The sequence below is a fragment of the Mus caroli genome, unplaced genomic scaffold (genome assembly GCF_978045245.1).
Source record: "Mus caroli unplaced genomic scaffold, Mus_caroli_1 scaffold_6, whole genome shotgun sequence".
In the NCBI taxonomy this organism is placed as follows: domain Eukaryota; kingdom Metazoa; phylum Chordata; class Mammalia; order Rodentia; family Muridae; genus Mus; species Mus caroli.
The window spans coordinates 25,536,579-25,555,566 of NW_028227261.1; the positions used below are offsets into that span (position 1 = coordinate 25,536,579).

An 18,988-nucleotide genomic window follows, 5' to 3' on the forward strand; every position below is an offset into this window, starting at 1 on the left:
GGGCACAGCTTACAGAGACATGAACAGCCCTTCAGTGTGCTGGTAAGACAGTAAGACTGAGACAGAAGAAGCCACCTACCTGTCACATAGCTGATCAAGAATAATTTGACGTCTTGTGACTCCCTCACTTCTGTCATTGTACTTCCCCAATTCCCTTGTCCCTTTCAGTCCTCAAAAGAGGACTCAAGAGTCATTCCAGATTCCATCTTGGCTGCTGGCGTCAGTTACTTGTTCCTATCCGGACTCAGTGGGACCCCTCTGCTGTCTGGTGTCACCAACAGAGCATCCTCTGAGAACATCTTCCAGTGGCTGTAGGTTCTGGAGAGTTAAGGCCCTCCAACATCCTCATCCTGACGCTAGGCCACAGACCCATAGCTCAGTGTCATGCGTGACCAGTGAAGCTGGTTGTCCCCTTGCTGACTCTCCAGGCTGAAACCTCAGCCAAGAAAACGGCAACATAAGCATGGCCTTTCAACTCCTCAGATCTATGAACTGTGTCACATCTCGGACCAAGCCTCAGGAGGAAGATGACCAAAGCAGGGATCAAAGGTAGGTGTGGCTGTGCTGTGGCCCCTAGGTGGAGCAGCCACCCTCCCACAAGCCCATGGTCCCTCACAATCCACAAGGCTTGTGCTGGGCGTGGGTCAGAATGATGACGGGGAAGTACATCCTGCGGTTGAGAGAGGGCCTGCTCTCCTCCGATGACAGAATCCCAGGAACAGGACTTCCCCAGAGCTATTCACATCCTTCCTCAGGGACAAGGATGAATACAATCTTCAATGGAGATCCAGAGAGGTCTAAAGGGGCTCTAAGAAGCCAGGCGTGATGATGCACACCTGTGGTCTCAGCTCACTGAGAGGGTCAGTTCAAGGATAGTCTCAGCAAGATACCGAGTTTGAAGCCAGCCTGGCCTACTCCGAGAGCTTGCCTCAAAACACACACACACACATGCCCACACACACATGCACACGCACGCACACAAAAAGGTCCTATGGACATTAACATTATCAAAACTAGAATGCTTTGTTTATTTTGGGGCTTAGCAGAGGTCACCGTGTCTGGTGGCAGAGAAAGTGCTCCAACTCCGACTGCTGGCTTGTTCCTTTGGAGTAAAACAGTGGGAGGTCCCTGCCGGTTTCTCTAACAGGATCACTGCCTGTACTGCCACCTGCTGACTGCAGCGCTCCCAGCCTTGCTGGGACCCTGGCATTTCAAAGGCTCTCAGCTATGCACCCTGTGTCTTCAGTTAATAACTCCTTTATTCTGGAAAAGCAAATCAAGTTCATGTTCATAGAAACACTGACATTACAAAGTACAGGGACGGGGGAGGAGACAGACCCTCTACAGACTTGCTAACACTGTCTCACCCAACACGACCAAATGCTCTTCCTACAGCCAATCACTTCTATAATAAACCACAGGCAAAATCTTCTCTGGTAGATACACTGCTTCTCTTTGAGACGGCAGGGAAAAGGGACCAGAAGGTGAGCAGGAGGCTTTATTCTTTTGGCAGATCTTCTCAGTCATTATAGATATTGCTGCACTGTTAATAAAAAATATATGCTTCTCTGTAAAGCATTTAAAAAAAAATCCAAGGATGAGATGGCTGAGGTCTCAGCTCAAGTATCTCCAAATACACGTTGTCCATTCCCTGACCGTTCCCTGTGTTATTTCTTGGTTGTTTTCCGGATCAATGCCATTCTCTGAAAGGAGACAGAAATGAGCAGTTAACAGGAGCCAGAGTCAGGAGTTTTCTGGCACATCTAGAAAGCCACTAGCAAGTAGCACAGTCTATATTATAGGGAGCAGCACACAGGGTGGAGAGATGGTTAACGCCCAAGAGAACTCAGCTATGCCTGTGGTGCTCACGTGGGGCTGGCTTTTCCCATCAGGGAAGCTGTTGAAATCACAACAGAAAGGAGGCCAGGCTTGTCAGTGGGAGGCCAGTGCCCTTACTGGACTACGGATGAGGACAACTGGTTCTTGATCAGAAATGATATCCTCACACTGTCAAGAAAGGCAGAGGAAGCAGCTATCGTGGGACATAACCCAGAATGTCGGGCAGAAAAGCCTGGGTAGCTCCCAGCACAAGCCTGACATACTTCTTCCTCTGACCTGGGCGGTGTGTGATGTTCCAGGCCGGGTTTCAGTAAGAGAGCAGGTGGGCGTGCCCACAGGAGATCTGGAATCAAGAGCTCTAAATGAAAATGCAAAGCGCGCTTGCAGCAGCTCAGCATTGGGGAAGCTATGACAGAGCTTCTGACCTGTGACCTCTGACCTCTGGTGCAGTCACGTTGGCTGCACAGGGGACTGACAGTCCAGGAGGCAGCTGCTTGTCCCCCAGTGAGGCACAGAGGCTCCAGCCCTGGCTCCCGGGCTCCCTGGCTCCTCACCTGTTTGTGAGCTTCTGTGGTACATGCTTTTTTGTAGGGTCGGATTTCCTCTGAGCCAAAGCCTGGGATCCACATGTTCCACTGGCGCTCTGAAAAGAAGACAGTAGCACAGAGCTGAGGCTGCAGCCAGACGGGCAATGCAGCTGCAACAAGCTGCAAGCAAAGACAGACTGGACTCCGAGCAGACACACACAGTCTCTCCAGGCTTCATTGGTTTTTAGCACTGGGTTTAGTACGTACTAGGCAAACACTACCACTGAGTCATATCCTCAAGTTCTTTAACCTGTTTAATTTTAATTTCTAAAAAAATATTATTTAGTAACATCAATTTTATGTGCATGGAGTCATGTGTTTTACCTGTATGTATGTATGTATGTATGTATACATACACTGTGCAAGCTTGTCCCCAAGGAGGCCAGAAGAGGGTGCTAGATTCCCAGGATCTGGAGTTAAAGTTGGTTATGAGCTACCATGTGGTGCTGGGAACCAAACCTGAGTCCTCAGGAAGATCACCCAGTACTCTTTTTTTTTTTTTTTTGGTTTTTCGAGACAGGGTTTCTCTGTGTAGCCCTGGCTGTCCTGGAACTCACTTTGTAGACCAGGCTGGCCTCGAACTCAGAAATCCACCTGCCTCTCCCTCCTGAGTGCTGTGACTAAAGGCGTGCGCCACCACGCCCGGCTCAGACCAGCTACTTAAATCAAACTGAAGTTATATGTGTGCATTATACATGCATGTATGTATGTGGTGCACGTACGTATGTGTGATGTATGTATGTATGTATGTGATGCACGTATGTATGTATCCGTGATGTGTGTGTGTTTGTGTGCACAAGTGCATGTGCTCCTGTGTGCCTGTGGGTCAGAGGACATCTGGTGTCTTCCTCTCTAACTCGGCACCTTCCTCTAACACAGATCTGTGTGAACCTGAAACACACTGTTTTCCAGCCAGGCTGGCTGCCACAAGCCCCAGCAGCCCTCCTGCATGTCCCCACTCCCTAGGGCTTTGATTACAGGGCTGCATAGAGGTCTTTTTCTGTGGGTGCTGGGGACTGCATGGAGGTCATCATGCGTCCATGGCAAGTGCTCTGCCCCACCCACTGACCCACCTCCTTGGCCCTCAAACAGAAATTCTGTGATTTTATCATTATATGCTACATCTGATGCACATAAATATTATGAGAGTAACTTGTGTTCAGTTGTAGAATATGCCCTTTTCTCCCCAGTTCATAAATATAATCTTCAAGGAAGACATTACGATCCTCACTTTATGAAATGGAGACAGACTCTCAGAAGTCAAGTACGCAGGCTGTTGTACAGATGGAAAGACTGTTTTAAATCTGACTTCCTGGGCATCCCCCTTCCACAAAGGTCTTTCCTTTTTCTATTAGACACTGCTTCAGAATGGTCATGGCACGAAGGTTTCTCTGACATTTGTAAGAGGTCCTACGGACTAGTCATGGAGGTACTCCAGGGAGAAGTGAACCCACATACCTAGATGCAGCTGGACGTCTTTTACCTCTAGGGTGCTGGACTTGCGGTGCCGAGCAAGCTGGCAGGCAGCTGTCACCACACTCTCAATAAAATCATCAGCGATCTGTAGCAGCATCTGGAGGGGAGATGGGAGCGTGAGCCTGGCTCTGGCAGGGCAGGCTCCTGCTGCTGGGACAACTGTGTGCTTCCTGAGCCTCCATTAGTAAGTAGGCTGGACTCAGCATCTGGGCCAGTGTGGATGAGGAGTGGGGAGGGCAAACATCCCTCAGAGCAAGAGCAGCCCGTGCCATCCTGTGCACATTTTCTGTTCTTTCTGCATTCCCTGAACCTCTGCCATCTCCTGATTTAATCTTGAAATAAAGGTGACCCCTCGATACTCACTGCTGACACAGACAGACTTGCTATTTCTGTTCTTTAACATACTCTTTTGTTTTTGTTTGTTTGTTTTTGTTTTTAGAAATAGGGTTTCTCTGTATAGCCCTGGCTGTCCTGGAATTAGTTCTGTAGAACAGGCTGACTTTGAAATTACAGAGATTCTACAAAGAATCAACAAAACCAGGAGCTGGTTCTTTGAGAAAATCCACAAGATAGACCCATAGCCAGGCTAACCAGGGGTACAGAGAAAGTATTCAAATTAAGAAAATCAGAAATGAAAAGGGAGACATAACATCCGAAACCAAGGAAATTTAAAACATCATCAGATCCTACTACAAAAGCCTATACTCAAAAAAACTGGAAAATCTAGATGAAATGGACAATTTTCTAGACAGATACCAGGTACCAAAGTTAAATCAGGATCAGACAAACCATCTAAACAGTCCCATAAACCCTAAGGAAATAGAAGCAGTCATTAAAAATCTCCCAGGACCAGATGGGTTTAGTGCAGAATTCTATCAGACTTTCAAAGAAGACCTAATACCAATTCTCTTCAAACGATTACACAAAATAGAAACAGAAGGAACACTGCCCAATCCATTCTAGGAAGCCACAGTTACGCTGCATATTCTCCCTGGAGATGGACAGTTTCTGTGTAATCAGGAACTTGTCACAATTCCCTTTCATAGAGGACTTCATGAGAGATTCTCTTCTACTTCTATCATGGTTAATATTCCAAATAGGTTTTAAAAACTGATTGAATGCATATTACTTTTAGCTTCAGAAGACATCATATATAAGTTATTTTGATGATTTAAAAAATGTCTATACTGGGCTGGAGAGAGGGCTCAGCGGTGAAGAACACTGACTGCTCTTCCAGAGGTCCTGGATTCAAATTCCGGCAACCACATGGTGGCTTACAACCATCTGTAATGAGATCTGATGCCCTCTGGTATGTCTGAAGACAGCTACAGTGTATGCATATGTATATATGTATGTGTGTATCAGAGTGTATATACACACACACACATATATATAAAATCTTTAAAACATTTGTTTGTTTAATATTTTTTTTTTTTTTGGTTTTTCGAGACAGGGTTTCTCTGTGTAGTCGTGGCTGTCCTGGAACTCACTCTGTAGCCCAGGCCGGCCTCGAACTCAGAAATCCGCCTGCCTCTGCCTCCCGAGTGCTGGGATTAAAGGCGTGCGCCACCACGCCCGGCTTGTTTAATATATTTTTGAGACAAGGTTTCACTGTGTGGCCCTGATTGACCTTGAACTCACAGAGATCTGCTTGCTTCTACTTCCCAAGGGTTAGGATTAAAGGCATGAGCCACCATGCCTGGCTATTTGCATTTTTGAGACAGTGTCTCACTATACAGCCACAGCTGGCCTGGAGCTTGCTATGTAGACCAACCAGGCTGGTCTTGAACTCACTCCAGAACTGCCTCTGTCTCCCAAGCGCTGGGATAAAGACATGTGCTACATTTATCTATGTTCAGTTGCCCTAGGAGGTCAGAAGACCTAAGAGGGTGTCATCAGATCCTCTGCAGTTGGGAGTCACAGGTGGTTGTGAGCTGCCTGACATAGTTGCTGGGAATCAAACTTGGGTCGGTCTGTAAGACCAGCAAGTGCTCTCAACATCTCACACATTTCTCCAGGGCCTTTTTTTTTTTTTTTTTGAGACAGGGTTTCTCTGTGTAGCCCTGGATGTCCTGGCACTCACTTTGTAGACCAGGCTGGCCTCAAACTCAGAAATCCACCTGCCTCTGCCTCCCGAGTGCTGGGATTAAAGGCGTGCGCCACCACGCCCGGCATCTCCAGGGCCTTTGAGGGGGTTAATAAGGACACCAAGTATCCTCCATCCATATTTCCATGAGGCAATGTCTCTCTCTGAACTGACCCTTTCTCAGCACACGCTGAGAAACCGCCTATCTCTGCTCCTTATAGAGCTGGGGTTACAGGCCCAAGAAGTGCCTACCTTCTCACCCTGGTTCTGGGATCTGACCTTTAGCTCTCATGCTTGTATAGCAAGTGCTCTTAACGGTCCAGCCATCATCTCACTAGACATTTATCCCCAGACATTAAAGGAAGATGGTAAGACTGCGACCAACCTGCTCAGGGCTGTGTAACCAGTGAGCAATGGAGATAGGACTCAGCCTAATGGGTTAAGTTCAAATCCTGAGCTCTTTTTATTTTTGTTTACTTTTAAAACTGCTCCCCACCATCTCCCCCTCTCTCTCCCTCTCATATGTATGTATGTATTGCTTACATGTACATCTGTGCCTGGTGCCTATGGAGGCTAGGTGTCAGATCTCCTCAACCTAGAATTACAGACAGTTATAAGTTGCCGTGTGAGTGCTGGGAAGAGCAGCCCTGCATAAAATTTATTTTTATTTAAAAAACTTTTTTTTTTTTTTTTAGATTTTTACATTTTATTTTCTGTTTGGGAAATGAATCCGGGTCCTCCGGAAGAGAATAGCAGCCCTGCATAAAATTTATTTTTATTTAAAAAACTTTTTATTTTTTTAAAATTTTTACATTTTATTTTCTGTTTATAAGTATTTTGCCTGCATGTATGAATATAAAGCATGTGTGTACCTGTACCTGCATAAGTCAAAAATGAGTATCAGATCCCCTGGAAATGGAGTCATGGATGGTTATAAGCTACCACATGGGTGCTGGGAACTGAGTGTCCTCTGTAGGAGCAAGGGCTCTTAAACACCAAGCCGCCTCCAGCCCCACATTTTTATTTCCTTTGTATCCATGTGGGTATATGTATATGTCCGTGTTTGAGGATACCCCAGGAAGCCAGGGCACCAGATTATTTGCAGCAGGAGTTAAGGCAGTTGTAAGCTGCCGATTCAAGTGTTGGAAGCCAAACTGGTGTCCTTTTAAAGATCAGTAAATGCTCTTAACTGCTGAGCCATTTCCCCGACCCAATTTCTCTGCTCCTTCTCACCATGCATGCTGCCTCAACAGCAGGGACACACGGCCTTTGGTACCCAAGCCCACCTTACCTCTTCCACATCTTCATCCAGCTGCTCATTAGGATCTACTTCTCTTACTAGGTCTTGTAATTTCTTCTTGGTCAATACCTTCAGTGAATCGAGGAAAGAGTTTTCATAAGTATGAAGGAAGCAAATCTATTGTGGCTACAAAAGACAGGTTGTCAACTCCCTGGGTTTAGTCTCGTTCAGACAGTCCTGCCATGTGGCACAGCTACAAAGGTGCAGTCCAGACAAGCTCTCATGGGAAAGAGAGCAGTGTGGAGGGAGAGAGGTGGAGAGCACTTTTAAGCAGAGGCCAGCATCTAACTTGTCTGGCAGCTTATGCAGTTTCGTCTTCCATACTCTCTGCATCTGGCTAACAGTTCCAGCTCGTGTGCTGGCGCAGATCTTTAATCCCAGTACCAGGTAGGCAGAGGCAGGCAGATATCTAAGTTCAAAGTCATCCTGGGCTACAAAGTGAGCTACACAGAGAAACTCATGTCAAAACAACCCTTCCCCCCCCCCCCACACACACAAAAAAAATTAAAGAGGAAAGAAAGGAAGGAAGGAAGGAAGGAAGGAAGGAAGGAAGGAAGGAAGGAAGGAAGGACAAGAAAAGAGAAAAGAAGCTGGGCAGCGGTGCCGCACGCCTTTAATCCCAGCACTTGGGAGGCAGAAGCAGGCAGATTTCTGAGCTCGAGGCCAGCCGGTCTACAGAGGGAGTTCCAGGACAGCCAGGGCTACACAGAAACCCTGTCTCGAAAGACCAAAAAAAAAAAAAAAAAGAGAGAGAAAGAAAATCTAACAGTTCTATGAGGGCAACCAACATGTAACCACCTAAATTATTTAGGTATCTGAGTATATCTAAGTAATGTGTAAGCAGCTAAAGTTATCACCCCTCTTTTCTAAGGAAAGGGATGCCACATCTAAATTACATTAAAACATGATGAGGGAGCTGAAGATTCGGCTTAGCTATAGATTACTTGCCTGGCTTGATCCTACAGTGGATTCCCAGCACCACAAACAGTGTGTCCTCCCAACCCCTTTTTGTGAGGCAGGTCCTCACAATGTAGCTCTGGTTGTCCTGGGGCTCACTCTGTAGACCAGGCTGGCTTTGAACTCAGAGCTGCCTGACTCAGCCTTCTGAGTGCTAGGATTAAAGGCTTTACAGCAGTTAGGTGTGTGTATGTTTACATGTGCCCACCATAATGCATATGTGGAAGTAACTTGAGGAATTAGGATCTCTCCTTCCACCACAGACATGGGGACTGAACTCTGATTGTCAAGCTTAGCAGCATGTGCCTTTACTGGCTGCTACTTGGTGACCCTCCGTTTCTTTGAGACAGGGCCCTGAACTTGTTTCCTGACCTTCCTCCTACCACCTCGCAAGTGCTGGGATCACAGATGTGCCCTCCACACCCACTTTCTCTTGTTCTTTTCCAGTGGCTTCCAGAGTCAACACAGGCTGGTCTCTGCTCAGCCAACCGTTCCCCAAGCAGCTCGGCCAGTCCTTCTTCCCACTCCCTTGAATTGCTCCTCAACCATCCTATGCAGCCTACATGATCCACGGCAAAGGTATACTTCTTTTCTTGTTGCTCTAGAGGGTAGAATCAGGCTCACAGGTACGAAGAGGGAATCCCTGCTGACATTGATGGCAGCAGTAAGATAAACTACAAGAAGGAACAAAAGAGCAAAAACTGATGCTGGAGAGATGGCTCAGCGGTTAAAAGCACTGACTATTCTTTCAAAGGTCCTGAGTTCAATTCCCAGCGACCACATGATGGCTCACAACAATCTGTAATGGGGAGCCAATGCCCTCTTCTGATGTGTGTGAAGACAGCTACAGTGTACTCACATACATGAAATAAATAAATAAATCTTAAAAAACAAAAACAAAAACCAGACCTGACACTGTAGACAATAATTCAATAAAACTGCTAGAGTGGAAGACCTTCTTCAACAGAAAGAATGAGCGCCTGACAATGGACAAGGCCAAACTAGAGGGGGCTCCGAGGAAGGCGCAGGAGTACCTGGTTGTTTTCAGGGCTGAGACGACCGCCTGTCCCAGGAGTGCCTGCTATCTTTCCCACGGTGGTGCTATTGGCCATGGAGCCTTGTGGCGGGGTGCTAGCTGGCTCTGGTTTTACAGATGAGAAACTGGAGAGGTTGATTAGCGCTGAAGGGCCAAACTGGTTCATAATCTGCCGAGCTTTAGACTTCAGCTCATAGAGCTTGTCAAGATCCTGCTTCTTTTTAGAGCTGTGAGGACCAAGGCCAATCAACTGTAGAAGGGAAACAGACAGAGTTACTCTAGAGACACCTGCAGTGCTGGCTGAGTTCTGAAAGTAACATGAAAGCTGTCAGACTCTGAGTCTTATCTGAGAGGGTGACCTCTTGACGTTGACATTAAAATGGAGGAAATAAGGAATTTCATTGCTCTCACCTGGTTTTTAGAAACCATCTTGTCTCCAAAATGGAAATGAAATAGTTCACAAAATTGAAATAAGGAAAAAAGTAAGTGAAATCAGCAATCTTATTTTAAAAAGTGAACTAGAATAAGACAGACATTTTAAAGGGTTTCATACAAGCAGAATACTGGGTTAAGTACGTACATGCATTATTTTAAGTATCAAATAATGTTAAATTCAAATAAACAGAAGCACAATCAAATACTTGAAACTCAGTCACAAAGCTTAAGAAAACAATTAGTTCACTTTCAAAACATGGTGAAGCATTGCAAAACATGCTTACGTCCAAGGCAGGGCTCTGCCCAACAAACACAACTTTTAGCAACTATTAAGAGCTCTGCTTTCCTGTAACAAACTCTTTCCATTGTGTTTTAGCATTCTTCAAGACATGCGGAGGCTCTTGCCTAAAGCAGCCAGAAATCCTAGATTTTGGAGCCATTAGACTGACTCTGGACATCGGCTGTGGTGTCAAGATCAGAAGCACATTCACCAAGTTCTGCCCATGGCAGCCTCCAAGAATTTACTTACTGCTATCTGAGTGTCTAGATCTTTAATTACATCAGCAACTGCTGTAAGCCCACTGTAATGAGAGGCAGCCATTTTCAAAAGCTACCTGTAAACAAATAACTAGCATCAAGTACCACCCTGGAGTGTGGCATGGTGCAGTCGCACCAGCAGGGATTCAGCTGAAGATGCAGCTCAGGGATAGAGCGCTTGCCTACTACATGTGAGGCCCTGGCTTTGTAACTCCATCAAAACAGCATTGTATTACATGTGGCGGCTGAGGCAGGAGGATCTTGGGTATGAGGCCAGAGTCAGTCATCCAGGTAGCTGTTCTTACTTCAAACAGTAAAACTATAGGCTGCACGGTTGAGAGTTCAATTAAATAACCAAGTCTAGCTGGGCGTGGTGGCGCACGCCTTTAATCCCAGCACTCGGGAGGCAGAGGCAGGCGGATTTCTGAGTTCGAGGCCAGCCTGGTCTACAAAGTGAGTTCCAGGACAGCCAGGGCTACACAGAGAAACCCTGTCTCGAAAAAACCAAAAAAAAAAAAAAAAAAAAAAGAAAAGAAAAGAAACCCTGTCTCAAAACCAAAAAAAGAAAAGACAAAAAGGGAAAAAAAAGTTTTTTGGTTTTTTTCCTTAAAATGTAAATATTTATTTAATGTATATGAGTACACTGTAGCTGTCTTCAGACACACCAGAAGAGGGCATCGGATCTCATTTAGATGGTTGTAAGTCACCACGTGGTTGCTGGGAATTGAACTCAGGACCTCTGGAAGATTGGTCAGTGCTCTTATACACTGTGCCAGCTATCCAGCCCTATTTTTGGACAGTTGGACTTGTGTAGATTGTTTTCAATTAATAGATTGGTGGTTGAGCATGTGTATCTGGGTTCAAGTACCAATTATATGGCCTTGAACAAGTTATTCAGTCCTGTGGACGTGTGTACGTATGTTATGTGGAGATTAAATCCAGGTATAATTCCTTACTCAGGCCTTGTGAACTTTTTTCTTCAAGACAGGGTTTCTCTGTGTGACCTTGGCTGTCCTGGAACTCAACTCTGTAGACCAGGTTGGCTTTGAACTCAGAGATCCACCTTCCTCTGCCTCTCAGGATGCTGGGATTAATGGTGTGTGCTACCACCTTCTGGCTCCCCAAGTTCCTTTAACTAAAAAAACAGTTACAAAGTGTGTCATGAGACCTGACACTGATTTTCTGGTTCACTGAGTTTCTGAAATGAAAGCACATGGAAGAGTGTGTATGGATACAAATGTTTTCTAATATTATAAACATGCCTATGCTCCATTCTCTTCTAAATCATAGTTACAAAAGTCATTTTAGCCGGGCGTGGTGGCGCACGCCTTTAATCCCAGCACTTGGGAGGCAGAGGCAGGCAGATTTCTGAGTTTGAGGCCAGCCTGGTCTACAAAGTGAGTTCCAGGACAGCCAGAGCTACACAGAGAAACCCTGTCTCAAACCCCCCCCCCCAAAAAAAAAAAAAAGTCAGCTTTGTGGAAGTTTTGTTTTGTTGAAGCAGGAACTCTATGTAGCCCTGAGCAGCCTGGACCTCAGATCTGCCTGCCTCTGACTCCAATGCTGGGATTAAAGAAGAAAGCATCGTTGTCTGCTGGAATTTTTTTTGCTGTTTTTGAGACAGGGTCTCATGCTTTCATTATCCTGGCACATACTGCACAGACAAGATTAATCTCAAACTCACAGAGAGCCACCAGCCTCTGCTACCCAAGTGCTGGGACCAAAGGTGCACAGTGGCAAGATTGGTATATTAAAAAGCTTTGCTCATTTTGATAACTCATTATACTACCCATGCATTATAACCATCCTGGGTTTTTTTTTGGGGGGGAGAAGTTATTTTTTATTGTATGTTTTTAGGGTCTTGCAAAGTACCCCAGATTGACCCGGAATTCACTAGGAGACAACTGAACCCATAAACAACCTTCCTGCCTTAGCCTCCCAAATGCTGGCATTACAGGCCTGAACCACCAGACCCAGGTCTTTCTGGGACAGAATGTTGTTAGAGACCCTTCGATAGATCAGCACTTGCTAGCAGTCCAAGTTGACTTTGAATCAGGACTGCTTCTCCTGACTCACCAGTCCTGCTCCATGTGCTAAGATCACAGTGTACGCCCGACTTCTGTAATCACTTTTACAGCTAGAGAATTTTTTTCTATTTACGACTTGTTTTATGTTGGGCAAGGGACAGACATGGGTCATAGTGAGTATGGGAGTCAGAAGATAACTCTGGGGAGTTGGTTCTCTCATTTCACCATGTTGATCAAGCTTAGTTAGGATTGAAAGCAAGCATTTTGGTTCTCTTGAGGTATCTTATTGGCCCTAATGGTGAGAGTTATTTTTGAGGGTTTTTGTTTGTTTTTTAGGAAAGAGACTGGCTATTTAAGTTAGGGTAGGAATATTTTGCCTTGTATGTATGAGGCTATGGGTTTGATCTCCTGCACTGGGAGGGATGGAGGAAAGACTGAAGCCTGCAACCCCAGCTACTTGGAAACTCAGGCAAGAGGATCACTTAAGCCCAGGCATTCAAGGGCAGCCTGGGCTACGTTGTAAAACCCATCTTAAAGGATAAAAATTAATAGCTAGGTATGGTGGTGAGTGCCTATAATCCCGGTACTTCTGAGGTGGAGGCAGGAAGTACTTCAAGGTAGTCTTGAGCTGTATAGTCAGTTCAAGGTACTGTAGGCTACGTGAGATACCATTTTTAAAAAAGGACTAGTGAGTTCCAGGACAGCCAGGACTACACAGAGAAACCCTGTCTCAAATAAGATTAAGATGAACAAGAAGGCCGGGCGTGGTGGCGCACAACTTTAATCCCAGCACTCGGGAGGCAGAGGCAGGGGGATTTCTGAGTTCGAGGCCAGCCTGGTCTACAAAGTGAGTTCTAGGACAGCCAGGGCTACACAGAGAAACCCTGTCTCGAAAAACCAAAAAAAAAAAAAAAAAAGATGAACAAGAAGGAGAAGAAGAGGAGAAAGAGAAGAAAAAAGAGAGAAGGGAGGAGGAGGAGGAAGAAGAAGAAGAGGAGGAAGAGAAGGAAGAAAGAAGGAGGAGGAGAAGGAGGTGGCGGCGGCGGCAGACTAACAGAGTGTGCAGGAGGCTTATGAGAGGTATTGTGGAAAACCCAAGTGAAGAGAGCTAGGTGCCATCTGTGACCCTAGTTCTACATCTGTTTTAGCAACTGAACCCATGCAGATTCGAAAGTCCCTTTAAGGTTCAACAAGCAGTGTAAGTTTAAAATTAAGTCCATATGTGAATATTTCAAGATGACTCTAGCACACCTGTTGTTTCACAGTGCAGAACACAAACTGGATGTTGGGCTGGGCTGTAACTCAGTTGGTAGTGTGCTTGCCTAGCATAGGCGATACTGTGGGCTAGATACCCAGCACCACATAAACTTGGTGTAGTGGCCCATGCCTGCCATTTCAGCACTCAGAGCGTCAGAATTCAGTCATCCTTGGCTATCCAGAGTTTGAGGCCAGCTTGGGCCAGTGACCCTGTCTCAGAAAAGAAAACTATAGGGAGCTCAAGAGGTGGCTCAGCGATAAGAGTACAACTGCTCTTTCAGAGGAACCACATTAAGTTCTCAGCACTCCTATCAAGGAGCTCACAATGCCTCAAACTCCCATCTCCAGGGGGTGTGACTTCTCTGACCTCTAACGGTACCTGCATTCACACAGACAGACAGACAGACAAACACACATAATTTAAAAAGAAAGAATTCAAGTATTTTGTAAATATAGGTAAGAATGCTAATTCAGCAATCCATTATCACTAGTTGAACTATCAATTGTGGTGCTACCTATAATCGCAGCATTCAAGAAACCAAGGCAACAGAGTCTTAGGTACACAGTGAGACCCTTCTAAAAAAGACAGCCACCTCCCAAATTAAAATCAACAAGATGGTGATAAGGGTATGCTTTTGCTCATAACTTGGTATAAGAAAATGCTGACCACTTTTATGCAGGCTTCTGAAAACAGTATCAGGAACAGGAGACGGCTCAGTGGCTAAGAGAACTTATTGCTCTTGCAGAGGACCTGGCTTCTGTCCCCACCATCCACACAACGACTTACAACCCAGTTCTAGGGGGACTCAATGCCCTTTTCAGGACTCTAAATCAAGTACCGATGTACACAGACATATATTGAGGCAAAACATTCATACACATAAAAAATAAGGAGGCAGAGGCAGGAGGGTCTCTGTGAATTTGAGGTCTGCAGAGTTCCAAGGCAGTCAGGACTACACGGAGAGACCCTGACTCAATGCCCCTTCCCGATAAGAAATGAATAAACAAACAAGCAAATCTTTAAAAATGGTACCAGAAGCTTTGGCTTCAAAAATCCCCCCTTTGCTTTGGTTTTTCTCTGTGTGCTGGCTGTACGGGTCTCATCACCCTTAGTAAAACCTTAAAAAAATAATAGAGTAGCTAAGCTCCTGGGAAAATAATAGCTTCAAGCATGTTTAAAAAAAAAAAAAAACAACAACAACCTTTTCTTTATTCAATGTGTCTGTGCTGATGTGGTCAGAGGATAATTTTGGTAGTTGTTCTCTCCTTCCACCATGCAGGACTCAGGGACTGAACTCAAATCATCACTCTTTGTGGCAATCACCTTACCAGGAGAACCACCTCACCTGATCTGCTCTTCTTCTGTTTCTTCTTGAGATAAAGTTTTATGTTGACATTGAACTCCTGATCGTTCAGCCTCCACCTCCAATGTAATGGGATTATAGTCAAGCACTATGATGCTTGGCTCTGTCAGCCCGAGCATTCACAACATCCAGTATATGCTAGCAATTAACTGCAAAGTTAATCTGATGTCGCTCTAATTTAAAAAAATTTACCAGCACTCAGGAGGCAGAGGCAGGTGGATTTCTGAGTTTGAGGCCAGCCTGGTCTACAAAGTGAGTTCCAGGACAGCCAGGGCGACACAGAGAAACCCTGTCTCGAAAAACCAAAAAAAAAAAAAAAGAAAAAGAAAAAAAATTAAAAAAACCCTACTCTATCATGGGAAAGATTCTACCTGGAATATTTGTGCTTCTGTGAAAACACAGGAATTCAGATCTCAAATACTATGGAAGTATCCTAAAAGTTACAGTCCTTGACTTGAAAAGGAGTTAAGGAAGAAGCTGGTTTTGGTGGTATACCCACCCTTGAATCACCAGCGCTCTAAAGGCAGAGGCAGGGGGATCTCTGAGTTTGAGGCCAGCCTTGTCTACACAGCAATTTCCAGGCTAGGGGGAGCCAAGTAGTTTGGGGAGGAGGGGTGTGTGCTTTCATTCAGTGGCAGGATTTATAAATATTACTTATATTTCGTTCTTATGCATACTATACATGGCAGGAAATCCACTTAGAAAAGTTCAAGAAAACTTTGGAGGCACATTTACGGATAAGCTACTCAGTACTTTATGACAAACTCCTTAACCTCTCTGGACAGACAACAGGACTAACCATACTTAACTGTGGGAAGGGATGGAATACTTAAAAGTGTTTAAGTTGTTCATGGTGGAGGTGCACACCTTTAAACGGAATACTCCGGAGGCAGAGGCAGGCAGATTTCTTGACTTTGAGGCCAGCCTGGTCTACACAGTGAGTTCCAGGACAGCCAGGGCTACACAGAAAACCCTGTCTTGAAAAACAAACCAACCAACCAACCAACCAAAAGAAAAAAGAACAAAAAACCCAAAGTGCTTAAGTTGTGCCCCATTCATCTGAGTAGGTTTCAGTCCTGGGTCTTTATGAAGGGAAATGACAGGGTCCAAGTCACTCTTCTAAAAGCAATCCCTAGAAAATGTTCTAAGCCACATTTACTTGTGAATTTCTCAACATATTATTAAAAAATAAATAAAATTTATAAATAAATTAAAATAAATAAAAAACTTTTCACTTAAAAGTTTGTTTCCTCGCTTGTAACATTTATATCAATGCCATACATAATAGGTACTAAAATATTAAAATCCGTTAGAAAAAAAAATCCCTTCTGAGTTTGAGGGTAGAGATTCTAAAAGCATTTATTCAAATAATTTCAAGCAAGCATCTCTTCTTCGATGTACATGGTAGAGTGCTGTATAACCTAAGAATCTGGCTCACAGTGATCCTTCTTTGCACCCTCTTTTTCTTAAATGTAAAAGAATTCAAAGTGATCTTTTGCTGCCCTTCCATCTATGACAGTTTGCTTGTAATATAGATCTGTGCTCAACAGGGGCTGAATGGAACAGGGCTTAAGGTACTTATCAAGTATATAACTGAGTTCAAACTGCTTTCAACTTCACATCTGATTCACAATAATGAAGAAAAATGAAGACGTTTCATGTGGCTTTTCTAGGTTACAAGAAAGAGCCTAAATGCCAAAAGCCAAATAGGCAGCGCCAAGAAGTCTTCCCCCGAATATATATATATAATCTTAATCCTCCGGTCGCTAAACCTTTTCAACTTTTCTCCCTTGAAGGCTGATCTCCCAGCCGTTAAGGACCCCCTAGTTCCTTCACTTTTAGGAGCTCGGGTCCTTACATCTCTGTCCCTCCAGAAACTCTTGAAGTCTGAAAGCCCGGGATCTTGTCCCCAAAGAAGACCCAGTCCTCACTGCCCGCTTCTATTCCCTTTCAAATTCAAGTCTTCTCTGCCTCCTTCTCTAGCTCCAGTCCTTAAGTCTTTGCTGCCCGGTTTCTGAATCCTTAGGAGCTGGGACTTTACTGTCCCGCTTCTGTCTCTTAGGAGCCCGAGTCCTCTCGGGCTCCACTTTTACCTCTCTGGAGCCTGTGTCTTCACGCCCCGTTTCGTACCTACCCTCGCCTCCTATAAAGTGCGGGATCCTCACCATCCTGTCCCTCTCAGAAGGCTTTCCCTCAGATGCTGCAGAATCCACATCCGTCCCCGTTTCCTAAGTCTCTCATTCAGAGCTCGAGTCCCCAACAGCCGCTGCTTCTGCGAGCCCGAACCCCTCAAGTCCCGTCCCAAGAGCCTGGGCTCCTCACAGCCCCGTCTCTTCCACAGCCTAGTTCTTCCAGCACTGACCCGCTGTGGGTCTGGGTCCTGACACCCTCCTCCCGCTCTTCGTCCTCAACTGCCAGGGCCCAAGACTCACAGGCAGCAGCGTCTATCTCCCCATGATATGCGGAGACTGCCCCAGTGAAGCTTTCGTCTCAGCAGCCGGTCCGACTGCGCGGCCCTCCCCAAGCACTTCCGGCACCGCTCCCCGCCTCCAACCCGGAAACGCGCGGCTCTTCCGGCCGCCGGGCGCGCGCCTGACTTGCGCAGGCGCAGACCGTACTACAACACGTGGTAGGACTGTGAGCCCAGCGCCTGGCTTGGCAGGTTGGGCTTTCTGCTGTGTGTGGCTTGCTGGTGGCGTGGGTTTACTCTTCGTCCCCTACCTCGGCATGAATCCCTGTCCTTGATGTTTCTTTCCGACTCATCTCTTTCACGAGCGTGACCCGTAACCGACGGCCTGGGAGAGCTTCCAAGTCGCCATTTTTGGTTGGTGCCTTTGTCGTGCTATAAGGATGGGACCGCAGTTCTGCATAGATGCCAACTATGGGACTCTCAACCAGCACGAGAACTTGGGGACTAGAGAAGCTGATTGTGCCTATTAGTTAATCTGTAGTCAATATACACTTGGACGAGAGCTGTCTGTGAGGGACTGGTTCAGTCCCTCACTTGGAGTATGCCATGTAATAGTGGAAGAAACGTGTGAAATTCTCCCTAAGGGATGTAGGTTCTCAACTTGAATTGAAAATTCTCACTCCAAACCCCGGACTGGTACAGTAACCGTTAAACCACTAAGTCCTGAGATTTGAGTACCTTTTTTTTTTTTTTTTTTTTTTTTTTTTTTTTTTTTTTTTTGCTAGGCATGTAAGCAACAGGCAGTTTCAGTCCCCGGCAAGGATTCTTAGTAAAATAGAGATCTCGCAAACTAATATATATTAATATATATAAGTCTGAAATCTCAGAGCTATCAATGGTTCCTGCCCATAAAGATTCCATTCTATCTTTGCATCTTCATCCCATTAGGCTCATCCACCCTCCCTTGGTCCAAAATCCTGGATGCAACGACTTAGTTACCATTAAGTGGCAAACTGTCTATAGCCTTATTTTTCTTTTTGGATTTATTTTATGTGGAAAAGTGTTTTGTCTGCATTTATATATGTACACCATGTGCATTCCTGGTGCACAAAGAGGTCAGAAGAAGGTATCTGAAGCCTTGCAATTGAAGTTACAGATAGTTGTGAGCCACCATGTGACTGCTGCCATTGACCCAGGCCCTCTCTGCAAGAGTGCCAGGTTCATTAAACCACCGAGCCACCTCTCAAGCCCCAGCTTTATTTTTCTATCATGGTTCTCAGAGTTTGGCCAATCAGTTTTTGTGGTTGCATCCTTGCATGTACTAAACTTTACTAAACCTTTTTTTTTTTTTTTTTGCTATGTGCTGGGTATATCCTGTTGGGGAAGTCAGTCATCATTGTCCTTAAGAGTTTACAGGCTCCAGACAGTGCTAGCGCACGCCTTTAATCCCAGCACTTGGGAGGCATGGGCAAGCAGATTTCTGAGTTTGAGGCCATCCTGGTCTACAGAGTGAGTTCCAGGACAGCCAGGGCTACACAGAGAAACCCTGTCTAGAAAAGAAGAAAAAAAAACAACATACAAACAAAAAAAGACTAGATGAGCAGCATGGCTGAAGCTTGGTTAGGGGACAGGAAGGGACAGGTGGAAATGGGTGGATTTTATTCAGTGTTCAGTGAA

The 18,988-nt window shown here is 45.4% G+C and overlaps 1 protein-coding gene across 3 annotated transcripts; it reads right to left on the bottom strand.

The window, feature by feature from the left end:
* Positions 1-998: 998 nt before the first annotated feature.
* Taf12 (TATA-box binding protein associated factor 12) lies at positions 999-17,452 on the bottom strand. 3 transcript variants are annotated; one of them, XM_085838889.1, is made up of 7 exons: positions 17,334-17,440; positions 10,246-10,330; positions 9,280-9,531; positions 7,280-7,357; positions 3,885-3,999; positions 2,394-2,482; positions 999-1,703 (listed from the first exon to the last, which is right to left on the bottom strand). In XM_085838889.1, exons 2-7 carry the CDS (start codon positions 10,315-10,317, stop codon positions 1,668-1,670), a joined length of 642 nt encoding a protein of 213 aa, XP_085695015.1. In that variant the 5' UTR covers positions 10,318-10,330; positions 17,334-17,440; the 3' UTR covers positions 999-1,667. The 3 variants fall into 3 exon arrangements, with proteins under 3 accessions (XP_085695015.1, XP_085695016.1, XP_085695017.1); XM_085838890.1 differs by lacking the exon at positions 10,246-10,330 and having other exon boundaries at positions 17,334-17,452; XM_085838891.1 differs by lacking the exons at positions 10,246-10,330; positions 17,334-17,440 and adding an exon at positions 17,036-17,211.
* Between the last annotated feature and the right edge of the window lie 1,536 nt (positions 17,453-18,988).

Excerpts from the sequence above, each read along its gene's own strand:
- Taf12 (XM_085838889.1), bottom strand. The coding sequence starts at position 10,317 with ATGGCTGCCTCTCATTACAGTGGGCTTACAGCAGTTGCTGATGTAATT. Across the intron at positions 9,532-10,245 it reads ATCTAGACACTCAGATAGCA|TTGATTGGCCTTGGTCCTCA; the intron begins GTAAGTAAATTC and ends TCCCTTCTACAG. Across the intron at positions 2,483-3,884 it reads AGACGTCCAGCTGCATCTAG|AGCGCCAGTGGAACATGTGG; the intron begins GTATGTGGGTTC and ends TCTTCTTTTCAG.